This window comes from Pelmatolapia mariae, linkage group LG23, assembly GCF_036321145.2.
Source record: "Pelmatolapia mariae isolate MD_Pm_ZW linkage group LG23, Pm_UMD_F_2, whole genome shotgun sequence".
NCBI lineage: Eukaryota > Metazoa > Chordata > Actinopteri > Cichliformes > Cichlidae > Pelmatolapia > Pelmatolapia mariae.
In genome coordinates this window covers 16,578,471-16,597,279 of record NC_086246.1, presented here as the reverse complement: position 1 = coordinate 16,597,279, position 18,809 = coordinate 16,578,471, and the positions used below count along the sequence as shown (strand labels likewise).

At 41.1% G+C, this 18,809-nt stretch overlaps 2 protein-coding genes across 3 annotated transcripts in view; both read right to left on the bottom strand.

Annotated features, from left to right (window-relative positions):
• The window catches only part of appa (amyloid beta (A4) precursor protein a), a 35,644-nt gene extending 28,424 nt beyond the window's left edge, over nt 1-7,220 (bottom strand). Inside the window, exon 1 of one of the 2 annotated variants that reach the window (XM_063467879.1) lies at nt 7,006-7,220. In XM_063467879.1, the coding sequence (XP_063323949.1) occupies nt 7,006-7,065 (60 nt within the window). In that variant the 5' untranslated portion in view covers nt 7,066-7,220. The remainder of the gene's footprint in view (nt 1-7,005) is intronic. The other variant, XM_063467880.1, reaches the window with a different exon arrangement.
• Nucleotides 7,221-8,051: 831 nt separating this feature from the next.
• cyyr1 (cysteine/tyrosine-rich 1) lies at nt 8,052-18,470 on the bottom strand. Its single transcript, XM_063467303.1, has 4 exons — nt 18,151-18,470; nt 14,371-14,470; nt 12,229-12,392; nt 8,052-8,800 (listed from the first exon to the last, which is right to left on the bottom strand). Exons 1-4 carry the CDS (start codon nt 18,224-18,226, stop codon nt 8,667-8,669), a joined length of 474 nt encoding a protein of 157 aa, XP_063323373.1. The 5' UTR covers nt 18,227-18,470; the 3' UTR covers nt 8,052-8,666.
• Between the last annotated feature and the right edge of the window lie 339 nt (nt 18,471-18,809).

Below are 18,809 nucleotides of genomic sequence, written 5' to 3'. Positions count from 1 at the left end.
TGGCTTTTTATGCATCGACAGAGATGGTGAAACCAAAAACAAAAAAAAACAAAAACAAAACAACCCCCCCCCCCCCTTTCATTAGGAAGGAACTTTCCCTAGAAGATTCACCTATCTTAGAAAAAGCCCACAACCTCTGCAGTAATCAGACACTGAGGCAAAGCACTTTCTTAGTCTACATTCACTTAATGAGAAGAAAAAAAAAAAAAAGCTGCATAAGAGAATGATGGAAACTCCATCTCCAGCCGCACTGTGGCTCTGGGAAACATTTGAACGGTTACTTTTAAAGATTCAGCCTCTGCCGTTTAAAGTTTGCTTGTGTATACCTTGTCAGGAGCTGAAATAAGATGCACGCATATTTTATTATGATTTAAAATTCAGTTCATAGGCCAAAAATCAAATCTTTAATCCACAATTATTAAAGGACATATTTAATCACTGCAACCTGAATTTTTGATTGTTAATTTGTGCGTTCGAAAGCTTTCTGACCTTTTTTGTCAACAGCATCTGGCACACGTCTGCTAGTTAGCATCAGCAAGGAGAAAACTATTAGAATCACAAGCATAATGCCGTTTCTGGACTGTGCCCTGCAAGTTCACGATTAAAGAACATTTACTTTTTAAGTTGAAATGTAACCATGTGTCAAATTTGTGATGGTGCAGCATGTTTTTGGATGGTCGGCAAATAAGAAAACAGGACAGCAAGCAGAGAGGCAGCGAGAACCTTACAAAGACTTTCTTGCAAATCAAACCTGGTCCTAGCAAAGCAAGTCTCACTTCTCAGCAGGCTTCTTGCTAAGGCTCCAGGCACATAACTGAACAGTTTTTTGAAGCATTGTCTAAATTAACTTTTAAATCGTCACCAAGACCACAAAAACTGCTTCAAAGGTTTTATTCCACCACCTACCTTCCTTTTGCAGAATTATCGCTTTTAAGATGTCTCTGGCGACAGATGTTTTCTATCCCACCATCCTTCATAGTGGGGTAGAAAAGACAAGTACTATTAAACTGGCACTCTAGTTTAATGAACCTGAGTTTATAGAGCTGCCGTATATATGTCAAGACCCCTTAGCAAATGTCAAACCTCGCCAGCACAAAAATGGGAGCTGGACCTCCGTCACCTCAGAGTATTGAGGTTAGCTTAGAAGATCCTCTCTGGTTCATTACAAACCTCCAAGCAAGGCAGCCTGTTGAATTAAGTCAAACACATTGAGTCCTGTCTGAGTCATGATAGTCGTGATGATGATGATGAAGGGATTCATATATAGTAACATAATGACTGCAGCACCATGTGTTACACCACTGTGAAACTATACACTCAGTTATCATGCAGAGTCATCCATCCTGCTCTGATAAGGTTGCATTTGTGTGGTTAAAAAAAAAAAAAAAAAAAAAACATGATTAAAATTTGATTGTCATTGGTCAGATCATCACACTGCAGGTCATATCTAAGTGGAAAGCCAGTTCCATACAACAAATCACAGCCAAACAGATTAGGGCTGTTCGATATAACGATATATATCGGATGACGATAGAAAAACGTCTATCGTTTCATTTTACGCTATCGTTTGTTTCGTGGTGTCGCAAAATAAACTGTTTATGGCAATATTTTTTCATCATTTTGATGGTCACTGTAGTGGCTATATTAATTTCTTAAAGTTCTCTCTTTCTCTTATATTTAATATAACCACACTACGGACGGACAAGCGCTTGTTTTTTATGCGTTTTCGTTAGCAACAACGACGGTAAAACCACGGCGTGTCCGTTTGTTTATTTTCCACATAAACCTTTCACAATAAAGCTCAAGATCCTGTTGAGGCTTTTCAAAATAAAACGAGTCACGTGAAAGATGCAGAGTATTTACGGATGAGAAGCAAAAAAGAGCCGCCAGGTGCTAAAAAATAAACCTTAGACTCAAACGTTAGAACAGACTTTTCTCCGCAGCATGCTGTGTAATAAATACTTACAAAGAAAACAGTGGCCGTTACAACTTATGTCTAAAAATGTATAGTTCCATGCATCAGCTAAAACACTCGACTCCAGGTACACGACGCCCAGCTGGAAACACTTCACGCAAGTCGAGATGCCCGAGATTCACAGAATTTACAGGAAATGTTACATTTTTGCAATTTATATCGTTATATCGACGATAGATTTCTTAATATCGGGATATGAGATTTTTGTCATATCGCACAGCCCTAAAACAGATGCTGCACTCGTGATGGAGCTTTGACGCATTGATGGGAAATGGCAGGGACGCACTTTCAGATGTGGCATTACTACTGTGCTGGATGTACTCTGTGCAGCTGCTGAATGATTGTGCAGGTCAGGGCGACTTGTTTCTCAGCTTATTATTCAGATTTTGTACCAAACAGCTGCTTACTCAGCAGCAGAGAAATGAAGAGTTTGTCTTCATGGCGCGTTGATATTTACAGATGGAAATAAAAGTGGAATAGTGATGAATGGTGCTGCCGTGTAGTGGGAGATTCACTCTGAAATGAAGGGGGAAAATAAAGGGAGGAGGAAGAATGTTCCCTGAAGACAACCTGAGAATAAAGTACATGTTGACCTATTAGAGCTAATTATAAGCCAGACACAAAGAGGCGGAGGAAGACGAGGCGAAGGCTTTTTCTGGAGGACTGACTTGCAGAATTGCATTAGTGAGACACAATGTCTTGAAAATGAAGGCGCCGTGGTGTGACAGAGTCATCAAAAACTGTCAGGTTAACACAACCGCACTTTAACCAAAAAGAAAACCAACAAAAGCTCTCCTATACAACTTGGCAATTTATGCCTCGTACTACTCTCCATTACAGTCAGTGTAGCAGGTTCTTGACTCAATCCTAAACTTAAAACTAGATGGAAAAACCCTGAGACTTCTAGTACTAATGCACCTGCAGAGATATACTTTGCAGACTTCAAAGGAAGCCCAACCATCAGATACTTGATGGATTTATTCGAACCTTCTTGTGGTTGTCCACAATATTTCATTCAGAGAGCAGGCTGAAGTACACAATGCAAGCCTTTGACCTCGCTACTGGCCTCTGCACTACCGGATTCCTACCATGCTTTGAAAAGGAGGGAGTCTAGAGAGGAAAACGCTAGAATAAGGTTGAGGCAGACCATTTCTAAACAGAAGCTCCTATACTTAAACTTACAGTTTCACAGTGTCTCACAGTGTCTTCTTTATTAGCAGCAAAACTGATCACAGTAAGAGACTTCTCTTTAAGTATTAGGTACTTCACAGCACCACAAGCCACCTGATAGCTTGCGTGTCTAACTTTCAGCTTTGAGTCAACTCATCTAAAGGTTTATTGTGCTGGTGTGTTTTGGGGATGTTTGGCTTTCCTTTCACATCTTAATTTACTAAAATCTGGGCTTCTTTGTCTACATTCAGCTGTAATTGCCTTGGCCATTTAGCTCTATTCACTTATATTCAATGAGGACCATTTTTTGAGGGAGTGATTGGTGAACTGCACCCATTTCTGATACAATGGGAAATGAACACTATCCTTTCTTAAGAGTTTGGTGTTTTGGACAGCTCATTACTTGGAAAGAAAAACCCCTATGAGCTGTCTCAGGTTTTGTTAGGTGGAGACAGACACAAAGCTACAAAAGACAACAAGCAGATAGGTGTCATCCCAGTTTACCACAACAGAAACAAAAGGTCAGGAATTCTTTTCTCTTGGTCAGACAGGGAGGGGAGAGGCATTAACTGGGAGTGCTGCGGTATCAACGTCGTCGTTGTTGACACAACCAGGATGGACAATGTGCTGTTTGCACCAGTATTTTTCATAACCAAATATTATCACAGCTGGTAGGAGAGGCGGGATTAAAGCCAGATAAAAGAAGGGCATATGACAATATCCAGGAAAAAAGTTACAGCCTGACAGCCTAGCACTATTTTCATTGCTTGGCAGTTCACTTAAATAATTCTTGATAATTAAAAAGAACTGAAAAATCTAAACTGATTATTTTGGTCACTACACTTAGCAATGAGCCAATGTATCACTTAAGAGCTCAAGTATTTGTTTCCAAAAACATCCAAACCACTGATTTGAGTACACATCTGTACTGAGTAATTAATTTGAAGGGTTATTCATTAAATCAAGTAATCCCGGTTCGTATACAAATGACAGCTTTATGAGAAATCAATACGATTCATTGTAAAACAGGCTGTAAACAGAGGATTTTAATTAATTACGAGTAGTTGATGCTTTCCATGGAATGACTGATCAATTAATGGACTAATTGTTTAAGCTCTAGATTAACATACAAAGAAAAAAAAAAAAAAAAAAAAAAAACTACAACAGGTTTTTCGGTGTCAGTCCCAGACCAATTTGACAGTCGACAATCACGCACATTTCTCAGAGTTAAAACTCACTCACTTGCAATTGCTTTTCAGTCTACAAATATGCTGGAGACACCGGGTTAAACACAAAACGACCCCCCCTTCTGTGAGGGCTATCAAAAAGGCCTTCTGCAAAATATCAACTTCAAACTGGAACAGAAGTGGATGCGATGCAGGTGAAATTGAGCTCAAGAAAGCGGAAAATAAGAAAATGGAAAACGAGAGAGGACACATTAGTGTCAAGTGGATTTCTCCTTCAAAGACCTCAAACTGCAGTGTGAGCAGCAGAGAGCATGCCAGAGAGCGAAGCACTGGCACTGCCAACAGGCATAATGGCATTAAGGTTCGCTAATAAAGGGAGAGGGCTGGTCCACCCCCGGGCTGAAACACTGCAGTGTGCACACAAACAGGCTGCCAGCACCCATCCAAGAGCCATTTCCCAAGGATTTGGAAATAGACAAAGACTGGCATCTAACTCCCACGCTCCACACCGCGGCCAGCGTGTACAGGGCGGGTCTGTCAGGAAAAGCTGCTTCCTCGGGCTAAGTGTTTAGAAGCGTTTGTATGTCCCAGTCATCAAGGGCCGAGAAAAAGCAAGCCATAACAAGATCAAAAAACTTATAACATCTCATTTTCAAGTCTTATCTCGTTTATCTCATCTTGGGTAAATTCGCTCTATTCATGCTCGTGTCTTTGTTTTTGATGTAAACACAGGACTCAAAGGCCAGGGATTGTCTGGACTGACCTCAGCTTTGGATTATCAACAAAGCCAAGGGTTTGCTTAAAAAGAAGTCCAAACTCCCCATTCCAAGTCCACTGATTGCAGCGTATGCTTACAGGAAACAACAAAGATCAGCTGCCTAATTTCACCTCAAACACTGATCCTTAATGCATAGAAGGACCCAGGCTAACAGTTTGCTGGCACCATTAGTCGATTTATCATGTTTAAGAGCTCCGATTATTAAAAACCAACAATCCCTCCTCTTCCACAATTGGACATTCAATGTGGTGTGGTGTGGCTAAGGGAATGTGTCATTTCTCTCACAACAAAGCCACAGCGCAAATCATAAAAAGCAAGATTTTAACACATTCTTATTCTCATGACAATTACCGATTAAAATAACTGAAAATGTCATTGTTAGGGAGGGGATTTTGATTTATTTATTTATTTGAGACAAGGAAATGAGTAATTCTGTCATGACAGAGCCATAATAGACAATGATGACGACAATGATGATTTTTTTTTTTTGTAACGCGTAGGCCACTGAACATGTCTGAAATCAGACAGGCATCAGCACAGGATTGAGTAGACGGCGTGTAAAAATAGGCATTTTCGCAGTGGACAGTCACAAAGCGCTGTTCCTGGCAAAGACCCTGTTTAAAAAAAATCCATAAGCAGCGACTATGTAGAGCTCCGTGATAATACATAACCAGTGTTACTGCTCGCATGTTAAACTCTCCTATATGGCTTAAAAAAAAGAGCAATGAAAGGCAACAATGCCAGTCAAAGCTCCTGTTGGCTTCCCAGTTTCCCCTCGATAAATGCTGCAGTGCACCGCCGCCATCTTACTTCTCTATTCTCGCCCATCTAATACGTGGAGGGCGTTTGTGGCGTTTTGTTTTCCCGCAGAAACTCGCATATTCGCTATTTTCTTTTTACATTTTTATTGTATTTAAAGCCCCGTCATCCCAAGCCTTTATTATTATTATTATTATTATTAACGTGAGAGAATAACGTTTTTACTTACACTTACAAAAAAACAAACAAACAAAAAACACACCCACTGCCAATAAATTAGCCCCGGGGATATAGAAAATGAGACAATACGCTTTTAAGTTTATTCACCGTGATTAGTATAACGAGATTGAATTAGCGCAGATGACCACTGGACAGGAACAGATTCCGTAACCATCTGCGCAGTGTCACTGGCTGGAAATGGTTCGCTGGCAAACCTGACCGGTTTGTAACGTTTTAAATCACAGCAAAACGAGCAGTTTCTCAGTTTTAACGCAAAGTGAGGGGGAAAGGGAAACACATAGGCTACAGGTTTAAGTCAAAGGTTTCGAAGCTTGTCTCCTTTGTCACAAAGACTCAGTAAATGAAATTAAATTACACTTAAAGCGAGGGTATTTAAATTAAACTACGTGAATACATCATTTGTTTCAAATTGTACTTGTTAACAACAGACAGTGAAGCATAGTAATGAAATAGCCCAGTGGACACGCGAAATTGTACTAAATATTAACGTCGACTCTGATTTAGGAATCCAAAAGAATTCATGTTTAGCATTCAAGTTAGCTTGATTGTTTTTACATTACACTTCCGGTTACAGCCTTCAACACAAAACAAACTGCGCATTTATATTCAAACACACAGTGTTAGGAGCAGTTTTATAGGACAGAAATAACAGCTTGTTGTTGATGGATCGGTAGACACAATACATTTACCTACAAAGATTCAATTCCTTCTTTTTTTAAAAAAATATTAAACAAATCTAGTCTAAGCTTTACCTTTGAAGGAACAACAGTTCAACTTCCGGTCTCCTTTTAGCTACCTCTAGCTCGCTTGACTCAGCCGACATCAACAATATGGTGGAGGGGGATAAATGCTACAAATTCTCGCACATAGGGAAAAAAATGAAGCTTTTCTCTTACCTCGACAGCCAGAGCCGAAGCCGCTAAAACCAGCAGCAGTAAAGCTACTCGGTCCCCCATGCCTTTTCGCTAAAACAACGCTCCTACAGGCTAGCGTTATACCGCACCGTTTTCTAAAGCTTTGCGTCAGGCGAGAAAACGAGTCTGCTCAGCGCCGGTGTCTCCCGTTGTCTGATGGTGAGCGATACCGAGGCTGTACAGCTGCTCAGCGCCGGATCACCTGACCACGGCAGAGTGGGATTAACACGCACACACTCACGCGCTATCTTCCCGGCGCGCACACGTTTGTTTAAATCTCTCGTTGAGCTTACACGCGCACATAGCTTACTTGCGCGCGCATGTTCCCTTTTTTTATTTTAGAGCAAAAAACAAAACAAAAAAGTCCCCAAGCATTACGTTTCTTCTAACTGAGAAAAATAAATCTCCCAGTATTAGTCATGATTATTATTATTCTGTTTATTTTAATGTTAGCCTTGTTTCTAGCTTACTTCACTATATTGAGCAACTGTAATGCTGCTATTATGAATCACTGGATTATATTGTGAATGATATTTGTATTCCTGTTATGAGTTTTTGTTATTAGGAAAATATATTAAACAGAAAAAACCCAATAAAACAAGTTGTATTATTAATCATAGTGTAAAGGAATGCTGGAGTTAACACTTTAAACACATTTTATTTACAACAGTTATTGGAAACAGTAAAAGCACTTTATTTACCTCACTATATTTATTACATGGTTTAAATGCTTTCCATCATTCACAGTCAGCCTGGGAAAGCGACCTCATTGTGCTATGGCTGAGGTCACTCTAGATTAAAATCTTTAAATCAGCCTTCAGCTGTAATTCCACCATGAATCTGTTACTGTGTCAGTTCAACAATTTCATAAAACACAACAGAAAGACATGTTTCTGTTTCAGTGTGACCACAGTTCATAACATGTTTTTTCAAGTAAGACAATAAAAAAACAACAACCAAAAAGCAAAAAAACCAAACCAAAACAGTTCATTAATCCTTACAAGCCATCCACGCCATTAAGACGGGCATTATTATGAATTATATTCAAGTCTTTATGTGACAGGTCCAGACCTGCATTTAAAAACAGACTTAATCATCAATGTACACTTCAGACACTGACATAACTCAAGATTTAAAACAAACAAACAAGAAAAACCCATGAGGGCTTGATAACTTTCTGTAAGTCTACACTGTGTCCAGGAAAGACTCTTTGCCTCAAGTGATACGAGCTTTCTCCCCTCTGTGCTGACAAAATGATCATTTGAATGCTTTTAATGTGCACAGGTGTGGGGGACGGATAAGGGATATCGGTTATTAGCGGGCAAAAAAGTACCAGCTGCAGGCCAGCAGGGCTGCTAACTGTTAAGTCTATCATCAGATGAGTTGAGGCTCTTTGGCCAGCTTGACCCACATTTGTCAAATGATTACTTCCCCGCCACGTCCTCAACTACAGAGCAGCAGAAATACAGGAAAGCTGAACCGAGTGCTCTGGCCTGCCAGTTAGGTTTGTGTTTCAGTGTGGAAATTTTTGGTGGTCACACCCAAATTGCAACACCAGCTCGCTGCTTCGGAGTTCGGATTTGCACAGCCGTCTCTGTGTCTGCGAATCTGGGCCGTGGCAGCATGTTTAGTGCAGCAGGGATTCACTTTCGGGTGTATCCAGGGTAAGGAGGCGGCGGGGAGTAGTTAGCTGACCTAGGCTGTGTTGGGGTGTAGGGCGGGGGATGAAGGGATGGAGGGTACATCTCACAGTCGTAAGTGTATGGAGGCGGTGGACCTGTGTGTGAGAACAAAATTGACAGTAAGCAGGCTGGTCAAAAAAAACAACTCCGTTATTCTGTAATAATTGCAGGCTTCACATTTCTTCCATATTCAATATGAATGAGGCCCACTGAAGCTCATGATGCCTGCCCCAATTTTACTGCAGGTTTCACACGACAGTTGCACCCTCTAGTGGTTACATAGAGAAACCACATTCTTTGGTGCCCATGCTGAATGAAGGAAGAAATGGAAATACTGTAAAAAGGCACTTTAGTTGACCCCGTCTATCAATTTCACTGAGGGAACTTGCATTATTCACAAGAACAACAAAGCTGCAGATGTAACAGAAAAGGGGTTAAGAGGTTAGAGCTTGCAAACAGTCACATAGTGGTGAGTAAGGACTTTATTTTAAAATGACTAGTGCTGATAGGGAAAATAAATAAAAAATGAATATCAATCGAAAGTGACTCACTTATGGGATTGGAGTAAGCAAGTAATAGCAGCAACTACTCCTCACACCCAGTGGAGAAACAAGCGTACGTTCATTATACAGTACATGCACTGACATTGCACTGTGCTGTATTCATGAAACATGATCAGAGCTGCAGGGCAGCGCGGTGAGCTCTCGGCCAGTGTAACATCAAGGTGATACGCAGAGAAGAATGAAACATGATAAATAAGTAATGAGCCCCAGAAGGAAAAAAACAAAAACAAAACAAAGAGTAGCATTCCTTAGGCTGGAGAGTATCATAAGAACAGCGGTCCCCAACCTTTTTTGCACCACGGACCGGTTTATGCCCGACAAAATTTTCACGGACCGGCCTTTAAGGAGTCGCGGATAAATACAACAAAATAAAACTAGTACCGGTACCGAAAAAAGGAAGATTTATTCATAACACACGTGAAAAGACCCAGGAAAACCGAGTTAATGATAACAAAATAACGCTGAAAACTGATAAAAACCCTGAAAACCATACATTTCACACATGAGCCTCAACTCTCGCGGCCCGGTACCAAACGACTCACGGACCGGTACCGGTCCGAGGCCCGGGGGTTGGGGACCGCTGTCATAGAACACAGACTATGATGCGCAGACAATGTACCTTGTGAGAACAAGGTGGAAACATTGTTGCCATTTCTCACTCAACAGAGTGTATCAGATGTGGAGCTCTGAGAGCAGTGAGAAAAAACAAGCATAGAATCTAGCAGGTAATGAAAGCTATTTAAAGAAAAGTACTTATTTGTCTATAATGATTAAATAGTGGCCATGGTAAATTTGTTTGTGGTCCCGGTGGAGCTTGTAACATAATATGCCCCTTCATTTTTCTTTTTCAATTTTATTTTCAGGTGTCGCCTGAGGCCAGTAGATAAGGTTTCACCATACCGAAATCAGTGTAGCAGCCTCATTTGTGCGCAAGTCATCATGTAGACCCAAATGAATTACTTAGACTGCTTCCTGATAAACTATAGTATAAATAAAGTTCTAATACTAATAATATATTCATATATGACAGATTTGTTACAAACAATTGAGCAGCATTAACTAATAAATATCCTCAAAATGTTTGATTAATTTGGTTGTACCGCTTTTATTATTGTTCAATATTGCCCTTTAACAGTTATAACACTAAAAGTGCCCATGTGCTCCAGCATATAGTATTGTTCCGGTGCCCAATCTAGAACCGGCAGATGCAGCCCACAAGATGTGTCCTAATGTTGTTCTTATGGGAAATATCCCAATTTTGGGTGCAAATGCTGCGTGCTAATCACACTGAAAAGCGGACCAGCTCTGATATGGAGCAAACTCAGAACGGGACCAGGGGTACCATTTTGGTGTAAAAAAGGCCATAGTTTGTCCAGAAGAAATGCTCCAACTCCAATATGCTTTCAGCACTGTCTACAGCACATGTAGCATAATAGGATCACAACTAACTAGCTTGAAACCCCAACCCCATCATTAACATTAATTAATGATTTTAGTTTAAAAAAAATAATAGTTACAGCTATCAGTGTTCAACAATAGTAGAGCCTGATCGATAAAGGATTTTTAAGACCGATATCAATATTTAATGATTTAATGCTAGAGTGTGTAAAATCTCACCACTAGATGTCAGTAGCTTGTAGTCAACTAAGCTCTGTTTTCTTATCCCTACCAATACAGGCAGATAACACTAGTTATGGTGGCCGCTATACTACAAACACATTAACTTTAGATCCCCATAATGGCCACAGACAGCCAGCATGTTTATAATACTGTTTGTACAAATTATATAATAACATATTTAAATAATACCAACACTTAGCAATGACTTCAAAACAGATTCGATCAATTAAATATTTTGCACTTTTTTACGGTTTTACCCCAGAGACACCTCGAAAAGTCTGACCACTGTTCATCTGTATTGGGTGTACTAAGACAACAAAAGCCTCAGCCTGACTCAGACTGGATCTGCTCCGGAGTCTCGTGCTGTGTGGGTGGACCATCAGTCCATTGTTTATCTCAGCTGTCAATATGCCAGTGTAAAGCGTCCACATCTACTCCGGATGAGGCTTTGAAACTTTGTGAAAGGAGCTCAATACAGGTCGCTGAGTCAGTGAAGTTCACTTGTGAAGATGACAGTGATGCCTAAGTGAGTTGTTGAGGATAACCTAAACTTTTTTGTCAGTAAATCTTGCACTTTTAGCTGTTATTAGCTGGTGTTTTGCCAAAGTAATTACCCCTATCAGAAATTGTACCGCAGTGGCACAACACTGGCTCGTGGTCAGCTGTCCAGAGAAGGGAGGGTCACATGTCTAATCTGCTGACGGTAAGTAATTGTGACAATATCTGTAATAAATAAGCATGTTTATGCACGTTTCTGTGTGTTAGAGCACTGATTTCAGTTCTGGAGATGCGGCTTTAGGCGAGAAGGAAGAAGATGACATTTTAATAACATGTCCCTTTCCTTCATGTTTTCACTTCTTTGGTGAAGAGGACTTCTTCTCCGTTGATAAAACAATATTATGATCCTTCATATCAAGTCTGAAGGTGCAGACACAAATTGAAATTTACCTAAGCAAATGCCTGTTTGTTTTCCCGGTATACACAAATATTGCCCTCTGGTGGAGAGCATGCCTGAGGGCAACACTTGTGACATAGTTGAAAGGTGTTTCTCCTCTCTCCTTTACTTTTTGCTATTTGATGAAAATGATGATAGATGACAATATTGACCTATTGATAAATCTTTCTGTCTTAAAGGGTAAATATCTAATTCTCTTGCCCCTTGTATGCAGTTAAAATCCAATTAACTTGATGTATTTAAAAATTTTTATATATATATATATATATATATATATATATATATATATATATATATATATATATATATATATATATATATAAAAATAATGTAGTAATAATGGTATAGGACACATCAAGTTGTGTGGTTGTGTATATTGTCCCACCTGGATAGCCCTGGGTCACAGTGCTGATGTTATAGGAGGTGCTGAACACGCCGACCCGTGCACCACGCCCATTCTTCATGCACATGCACACGCACAGGAATAAGGCTGCCACGGCCCCCATCAAAAACACCACACCAAATACAATACCAGAGATGGCAGTGCCCCTGGAAAAAATACACACACACACACACACACACACACACACACACACACACACACACACACACACACACACACACACACACACACACACACACACACGTGAGAAAGGAGGCAGCTGTCTCCAATAGACATGCTACCCAATATTTCTAAGGTGCTGCCATGGAGATAAACTGCAGCGTCTGATGTAACTCAGCTGTGTGTGATATGCGTGTGCCTGTGACCATGTGACTGCGGAAGATCTTGTGAACTGGCACTGGAAAATAGAAAAAGGACTCATCGCTGACAGGTTTGTTACATCTTCGTGGTCAGCATGAGTCAACATGTCAGCCAAGGCTGCTTTGCAAATTCTGAATATAATCAAGCCTTAAAAGGTTATCAGATAGAATTAGTACAAATATACACATAAGATGGAGGAAAAAAAAAATTAAGGATACAGTTACTTTTTTACAATTACCATCAATTCAATTTCAATTCAGTTTTATTTATATAGCACCAAATAAGAACAACAGTTGCCTCAAGGCGCTTTATCTTGGAAGATAAAAAAAACTAGAATAACCACAAAAAAAAAAAAAAAAAAATCAGACGACCCCCTGTGTGCAAGCACTTGGTGACAGCAGGAAAGAAAAACTCAATTTTAACAGGAACCTGCAACAGAGCTAGGCACTGGGATGGACAGCCATCTGTCGTGACGAGTTGGAGGTGAGGGGAGAAAGACAGGACAAAAGGCATGCTAAGACTTTAAAGGTCTGAAAGATATGTTAAAGGAGACCTACATCCATCCTCCATTGTCTTAAGGGTTGTAGGGGGGCTGGAGCCTAATGAGAGCTTGGGTGCAGCCTGAGCAGGCCACCAGTCTATTGCAGAGCTAAAGGGGACATGTTAAACCCTCACTTTAAGCCAATGTACTTCTGATCGGCTGCCCCTCATAAACAAAAGATCTGAACTGGGCTGACCATATTAGGGATATCTGCTCTCACTGACATCACATGGAGCCAAATATTTTTTTAAAACTGCCAATTATTATTATCTTTTTTAGACCAGTCTGAAGCCCGAGCCCTTGACTTGCAGGGACTATTTGCACATGCAGTGACATGATTTAAAACCGGCCATAAAAATATAGGAAAAGCCCCCAGGTCCCCTTGTATGCGCTAAAGCAGCTGTGCTGTGCAGATCGACTGAATGTCTTCTGAATAGCTCCGACCTGAATGAGTTCTCTCTCCTTTAAATAACCTCCACACTTTAAACGCAGGCTGAGAAGGAGGTGTAGATTCCAGTCAGAGATTCAAATCCTGAGGGCTTTCTTAGCCAGCATTTACTGACTCTGAGCAGATCATTGACCTCCTTTTTACGCTTTTAGCACCAAACTACCTAAGCACGTCAAGCTCTTCCTTCCACTCTTAGTTTAATGGTGGTAGAAAAAGAAAAGAAAAACTAAAACAACAAAACAGTAAACACAGACATCGGATAATGCGTTCTCTTATTTCCAGTAGGATCCGACACAATACATGTAATGTGACCGTGAACTGATGGGAGATAATTGCGGCTTCCTGGCAACCAAGGCTGTTAAAGGCCGGACAGCTACACTGGGACCTTGAGTCAGTCCTTAATTTATCCTGATGAAAGTGTCTGACAAACAGATTTGCCAGCGGCTACACCTGCATTTTGTTATCAGCTATATTTAGACACAAAAAAGGGAAAGGGTGATGGCAGTCTTAACACCACTGCTAGATATTTTTGCCTTTACAGAAATCAGGACCTTAAAACTTGAGGGAACTCCAACAAAAACACTGTCTTTGATATCTCTGTATTGCTTCCGGTGTATGTGGGGTGACTCGATACTGTAAATTGTGGTATCGATCCAATACCAAGTAAGCACAAAGTATCGATCCTGCTGCGCTAGTATCGATCCAGTACCAATACCATTAGTAGCGTTGGTATTGATACTATCGATATTTGGATTAATCCCCCACCTCTACTTACGAGAGGACGTCTCCCACATAGGCGTAGTAGGAACAGCAGAAAGGCGGCGACCCATCGCAGCAGTACTCTACGCAGCCCTCACACTGGGCCTCGCTGCCACCTGTAACACACACAAAAGCAACCACACACTGATTACAGACTGCAAATGCAGGATTTTATAGGTTTGTGGAGCCAAAGAAGTGCGAGTGGACAAAAAGGTGAAGCCTGAGAGATAGTCCCTTCGATGAAATAGTGGAAATAAAAAGTGTTAAGGTGTTAAGCTGCCAGTGTACACTTCAAAAACTTCTTCATTCAGGTCTTGCCAACACTTTTTGATCCTTTCCCATCATGAAAAAGAGAAAAAAAAAAAACTTCAACACTATAATGAAACCTTTTATGAACTAACCCCTAAGCACACAACCTCCAACTGGCAGCTTCTATTTATATTTCAAGACAGATTTAAAGGCACTGCCTGCGTTAAATGCACCTGCGGAGCATTCAGGGAAAAAGAAAAAGAGAAACACACATTAGGGTTTTGTTTCAGTGCACTCAGCCATCCCTGCTTGCCTCCATCACAATAATGTTTCTTAATATCAGCCAGCGGGGACAAAAAACATTTTAATTCAGTCTTCAATTACAAAGAAAAATGTCACAATTGCCTATGAAAGAAGAACCTCCTGATGGCATAAAACAGGAAGGCCACGTGCTGTTCAGGGTTTCACCGTTGAAAACTACATGTGCACGGTTTATTTTCCCACACGCAGGCTGGACCGAGGTGGCAAAACAGCCCACGTGTCCCACCGGCTGAATCAAACACTGTAGGCTGATGTAGGATGACAGACAAATCTGTGACACAGCAAAAAAACATAACACTTTTCATATGATGACGTACCGGTAATATTAAATTTAGATCGTGTTAGGATACCAGAACCTTCCCTGTCTTAAGGTTAAGGTTTTTAAAGTTTATTCCATGGGCTTGAATATAACCTAGCCACTGGTTAATAAACTATATGTGAAATAAAGAAATGACCTATTTTGTAAGTGTTTTTATGACGCTGCGTTACTGTACCTACATTAAAATCAATCCAGTGCTTTCTGCAGCTTCTACCTGATGACAAGAATCTTTTGCCTAGCTTAAAATGACTTGATATCCTTCATGACAGCTATGTTTGACATATTATAAGGCAACAAGTCATTTACAACTGTTTAAATACAGGCAATCCTTTTTGGTACATCACCAGTCCCAAGCCTGGATAAATGGGAAGAGCTGCGTCATGGAGAGTATCTGGCATTAAATCTTGGCGAGGGTTTTGGACACGGTGGACACCATCGCCTCTTTTCCACTGACTCTGGGTGTAATCTGGTGCCTAATCTGGAACCGGCACTGCCACAAAGTTGTTGTCCCAAAACTGTGTGAGGCAATATTTTGTATTAATCACCTATATTGTGCAACATTAAAAAAAAAAGATGAAACCGCTGTTGTGAGTTTGTGTTTGAGAGCTCACAGCTGATTTCACAGATCCATATTCAGTCTGCTCTCGGTTTCTTCCCACCAAAATTACACAAACTTCTTCTAATGCTGTGTTCTATTGTGTAGCCTGTGTACAGGTATGCAACACCCAGGCAATGCGGCACTAGGCAACCACTAGGGACACAAGGCTCAGTTCTCAGAAGTGATCAAATAAGGGATGGTTTTTAAAAGGAACTCATGCAGAACTGGCTCTGCACTTGAACAAGAGATTTGAGAATAAACACCAAACAATGCAGTTTATCAGTAATAATAGCACGCCCCTAGCATAGCAGCTCCTTCTGTCAAGGCTGCCATGACTTCAACTGGATAAAAGTAGATCTTTTACACACTTAATTCACTTGCAAACCTTTTTTTTCCCACCTCAGTTGTTTTTCCACTGTATTCAGGCTCCGGGAGATAAAACCGAGCCTTTACCAAAACTGATGAAAAATCAAGAAGAAAACTGAAATCTCTGCGGACCATCAGGCTCTGACTCAGAGACTGCAAATTGCTAGAAAAATGCATTTGGTACAAATGAAGCATAAAGATTGGTCTTATTATAGGCAGCCTAGACTCCAGTGTTTTGGGGAGTTGACCGAAGATGTCTCAACCTCTAAAATTATTTTTTTAGCTATTCCCTTAAGTACCTATTTCCTACGAGCCCCTCAGCTTTGAGAAAAGCCACACTGCTGGAGTTCAGGCAAACTTTAAGAGTCCTCAAGAGCTGTTTAGGTTCTCAGTCATCCAGCTCATGGCAGTCTTGTGATGTGATGATCAATAGTGGGTGTCCAAAGGGGACAACCTCCACTAGGGTTTAAATACGCAGGTCTCTCCACCTTTTTTGTTTTTAGAACTGAGGAAGCCTCTTGGATGGGAGGTCCAGTCACCCTTTTTTTCCCCCTCCCCAAGCTCTTAAGAGCACTCATGACTGTGGCTCTCAAATTAGCACATGATCGTGAGCCTCAGCAATCCACCAGCTGAATTAATTACCCCTTGAGTGGGAGACCATTAGAATAAGATACAGTACAAGTGCTTGTGTATGCATGATGGATCAAATTAAGATGGTTTCAGAGCTTTTCTCCTTCTGCGCTGACGCAATTCATGATCCACAACGAGAATTTAACACCTATTTGAGTGAGTGACACTGGCAGGATCTCTTTTAGTGTGTGTGTTTGACTAATGTGCTTTATTAACCCCCCACCCATCTCCCCACCCCAGGGCTCAGCTAAAAAGCATTGTGCACACAGCTGTGCCTCTCTGTATACTCGTCTCAACCTGCTGCCACGACACCAGCCCTTTTCATCCCGAAGGCTCTCTGCGATATTTGCAGCTTTTTCGCGCAGAAGGTCGGGAGCCTTTCACAACCAAGAGCGCGCCGGGGACGCGATTCAGATGAAGGACGCTGCAGAGAAAAAAAAGGAAAAGAAAGGAAGAAAAAACAAGCATGTGTGTACACCCGGCTCTGCTTTCTCTCAGCAATCACTCACACTCAGACTGTGTTTGCCCAAGGGGAATATGCGCACATATTTCCACACATGGGTTCAAACGGAGGCAGAGAAAGTAGATGAGAGAGGGATGGCGTTACATTACTACAGATGGAGGTATGTCATAAAAAACGTAATATGAAAATTGGGCAGGGTGGGGTGGCAGGGGCGTGTGGAGCGAAAGTGTGGATTTCCAAATCAGTTAAGCCTTTATTTATTTATTTATCTTAGTTTAATAGATGCTGTCTTTGCAGTGGTGACACATCCTTTTAATTACACACTACCTCCCTGAATCAAATACTTCCATGTCAAATCAATAGGAGGTCCCATTTTTGGTTTTTTTGCAGACCTCTGGTGTGCTCAGTCTGGGTGGTCCCTCTTGAGGTCCTGGCTCCTGTCTCTCCACACGCTGGGAGACAATGGGACCATGTCCTTCACCCCCCCACCCCTTTTCTTTCTTGTTCCTTCTCTCAAATACATACACCAACCCCTCCAGCCAGTCCTCTCCCCTGCCCCCAACCATAGCAGCCCTGTAAGGCTCACTTTAACTCAAGATGAAAAGTTTCTAGCAGCTTTCAGGTCCTGACTGTTCTCGGATTTTGAAAATCTCTACAAAAAAACAAAAACAAAACACACAAAAAATCCTCCCCCCAAATGTGCTTATATATTAAACACAATTTCCTTCCTTTCCAAACGTTTCATTGCGCTTGTCCAGCGGCTTATTTGTACGGCTGGAAGAGCCACTACAGCCACCTTAAAGGTGACTGGGAGATGAAAGTGTTTTAAACGATTAAAACAGAAACTCACCGGTGAATAAACAGAGCAGCAGCGAGTTCCACTTCCATCTCACCGCCTGCGTCCTCCTCCTCCAGAGGTTTTCCATAATCTTCACTCACCGGGTGCCCACTTTCCCCCCCTCTCTGGTCTTACTTTCTCAGTCACAAAATATAACAAAAAGCGCTCATTTACACTGCCTAGTCTCCTCACCTATACGGCTCTCCCAGTAGCATTTCCTTATCCTTCATTCCCCCCGAAACAGACAGCAGTTAGTTGGGTAGGCTACTTGTTTAAGCGCTCGGTTTGCTCCTCCACGTGTGAGCGTCTTTTCCTGCCCTGCTGGGTCTCATTCTCACACCTCCGACTGATCGCCAAGGTTTTTTTATTGTCCTGCCCTCCCCCCTGCCGTCCCCCCTTCTCTCAAATTACAGAGGGATACGGGCTATATATAAAAGCTTCTGGTCGAGACTTTCAAAATAAAATTAATGGATGGTTTTTATTTTTATTTGTTTATTTATTTTGATTTTTTTTCACCCGAACTATATATATAAAAAATCAAGCTAAAACCATAGGCCCAAGTGGAAGACACCCTTTTATCTCACTTCTGCCAGACAGCAGAAAGTGGTAGTGTGCTGTCATATAAAAAAAATTAAAGATTTCAGAATAAAGGCACAAAGCCTTTGAGTTTT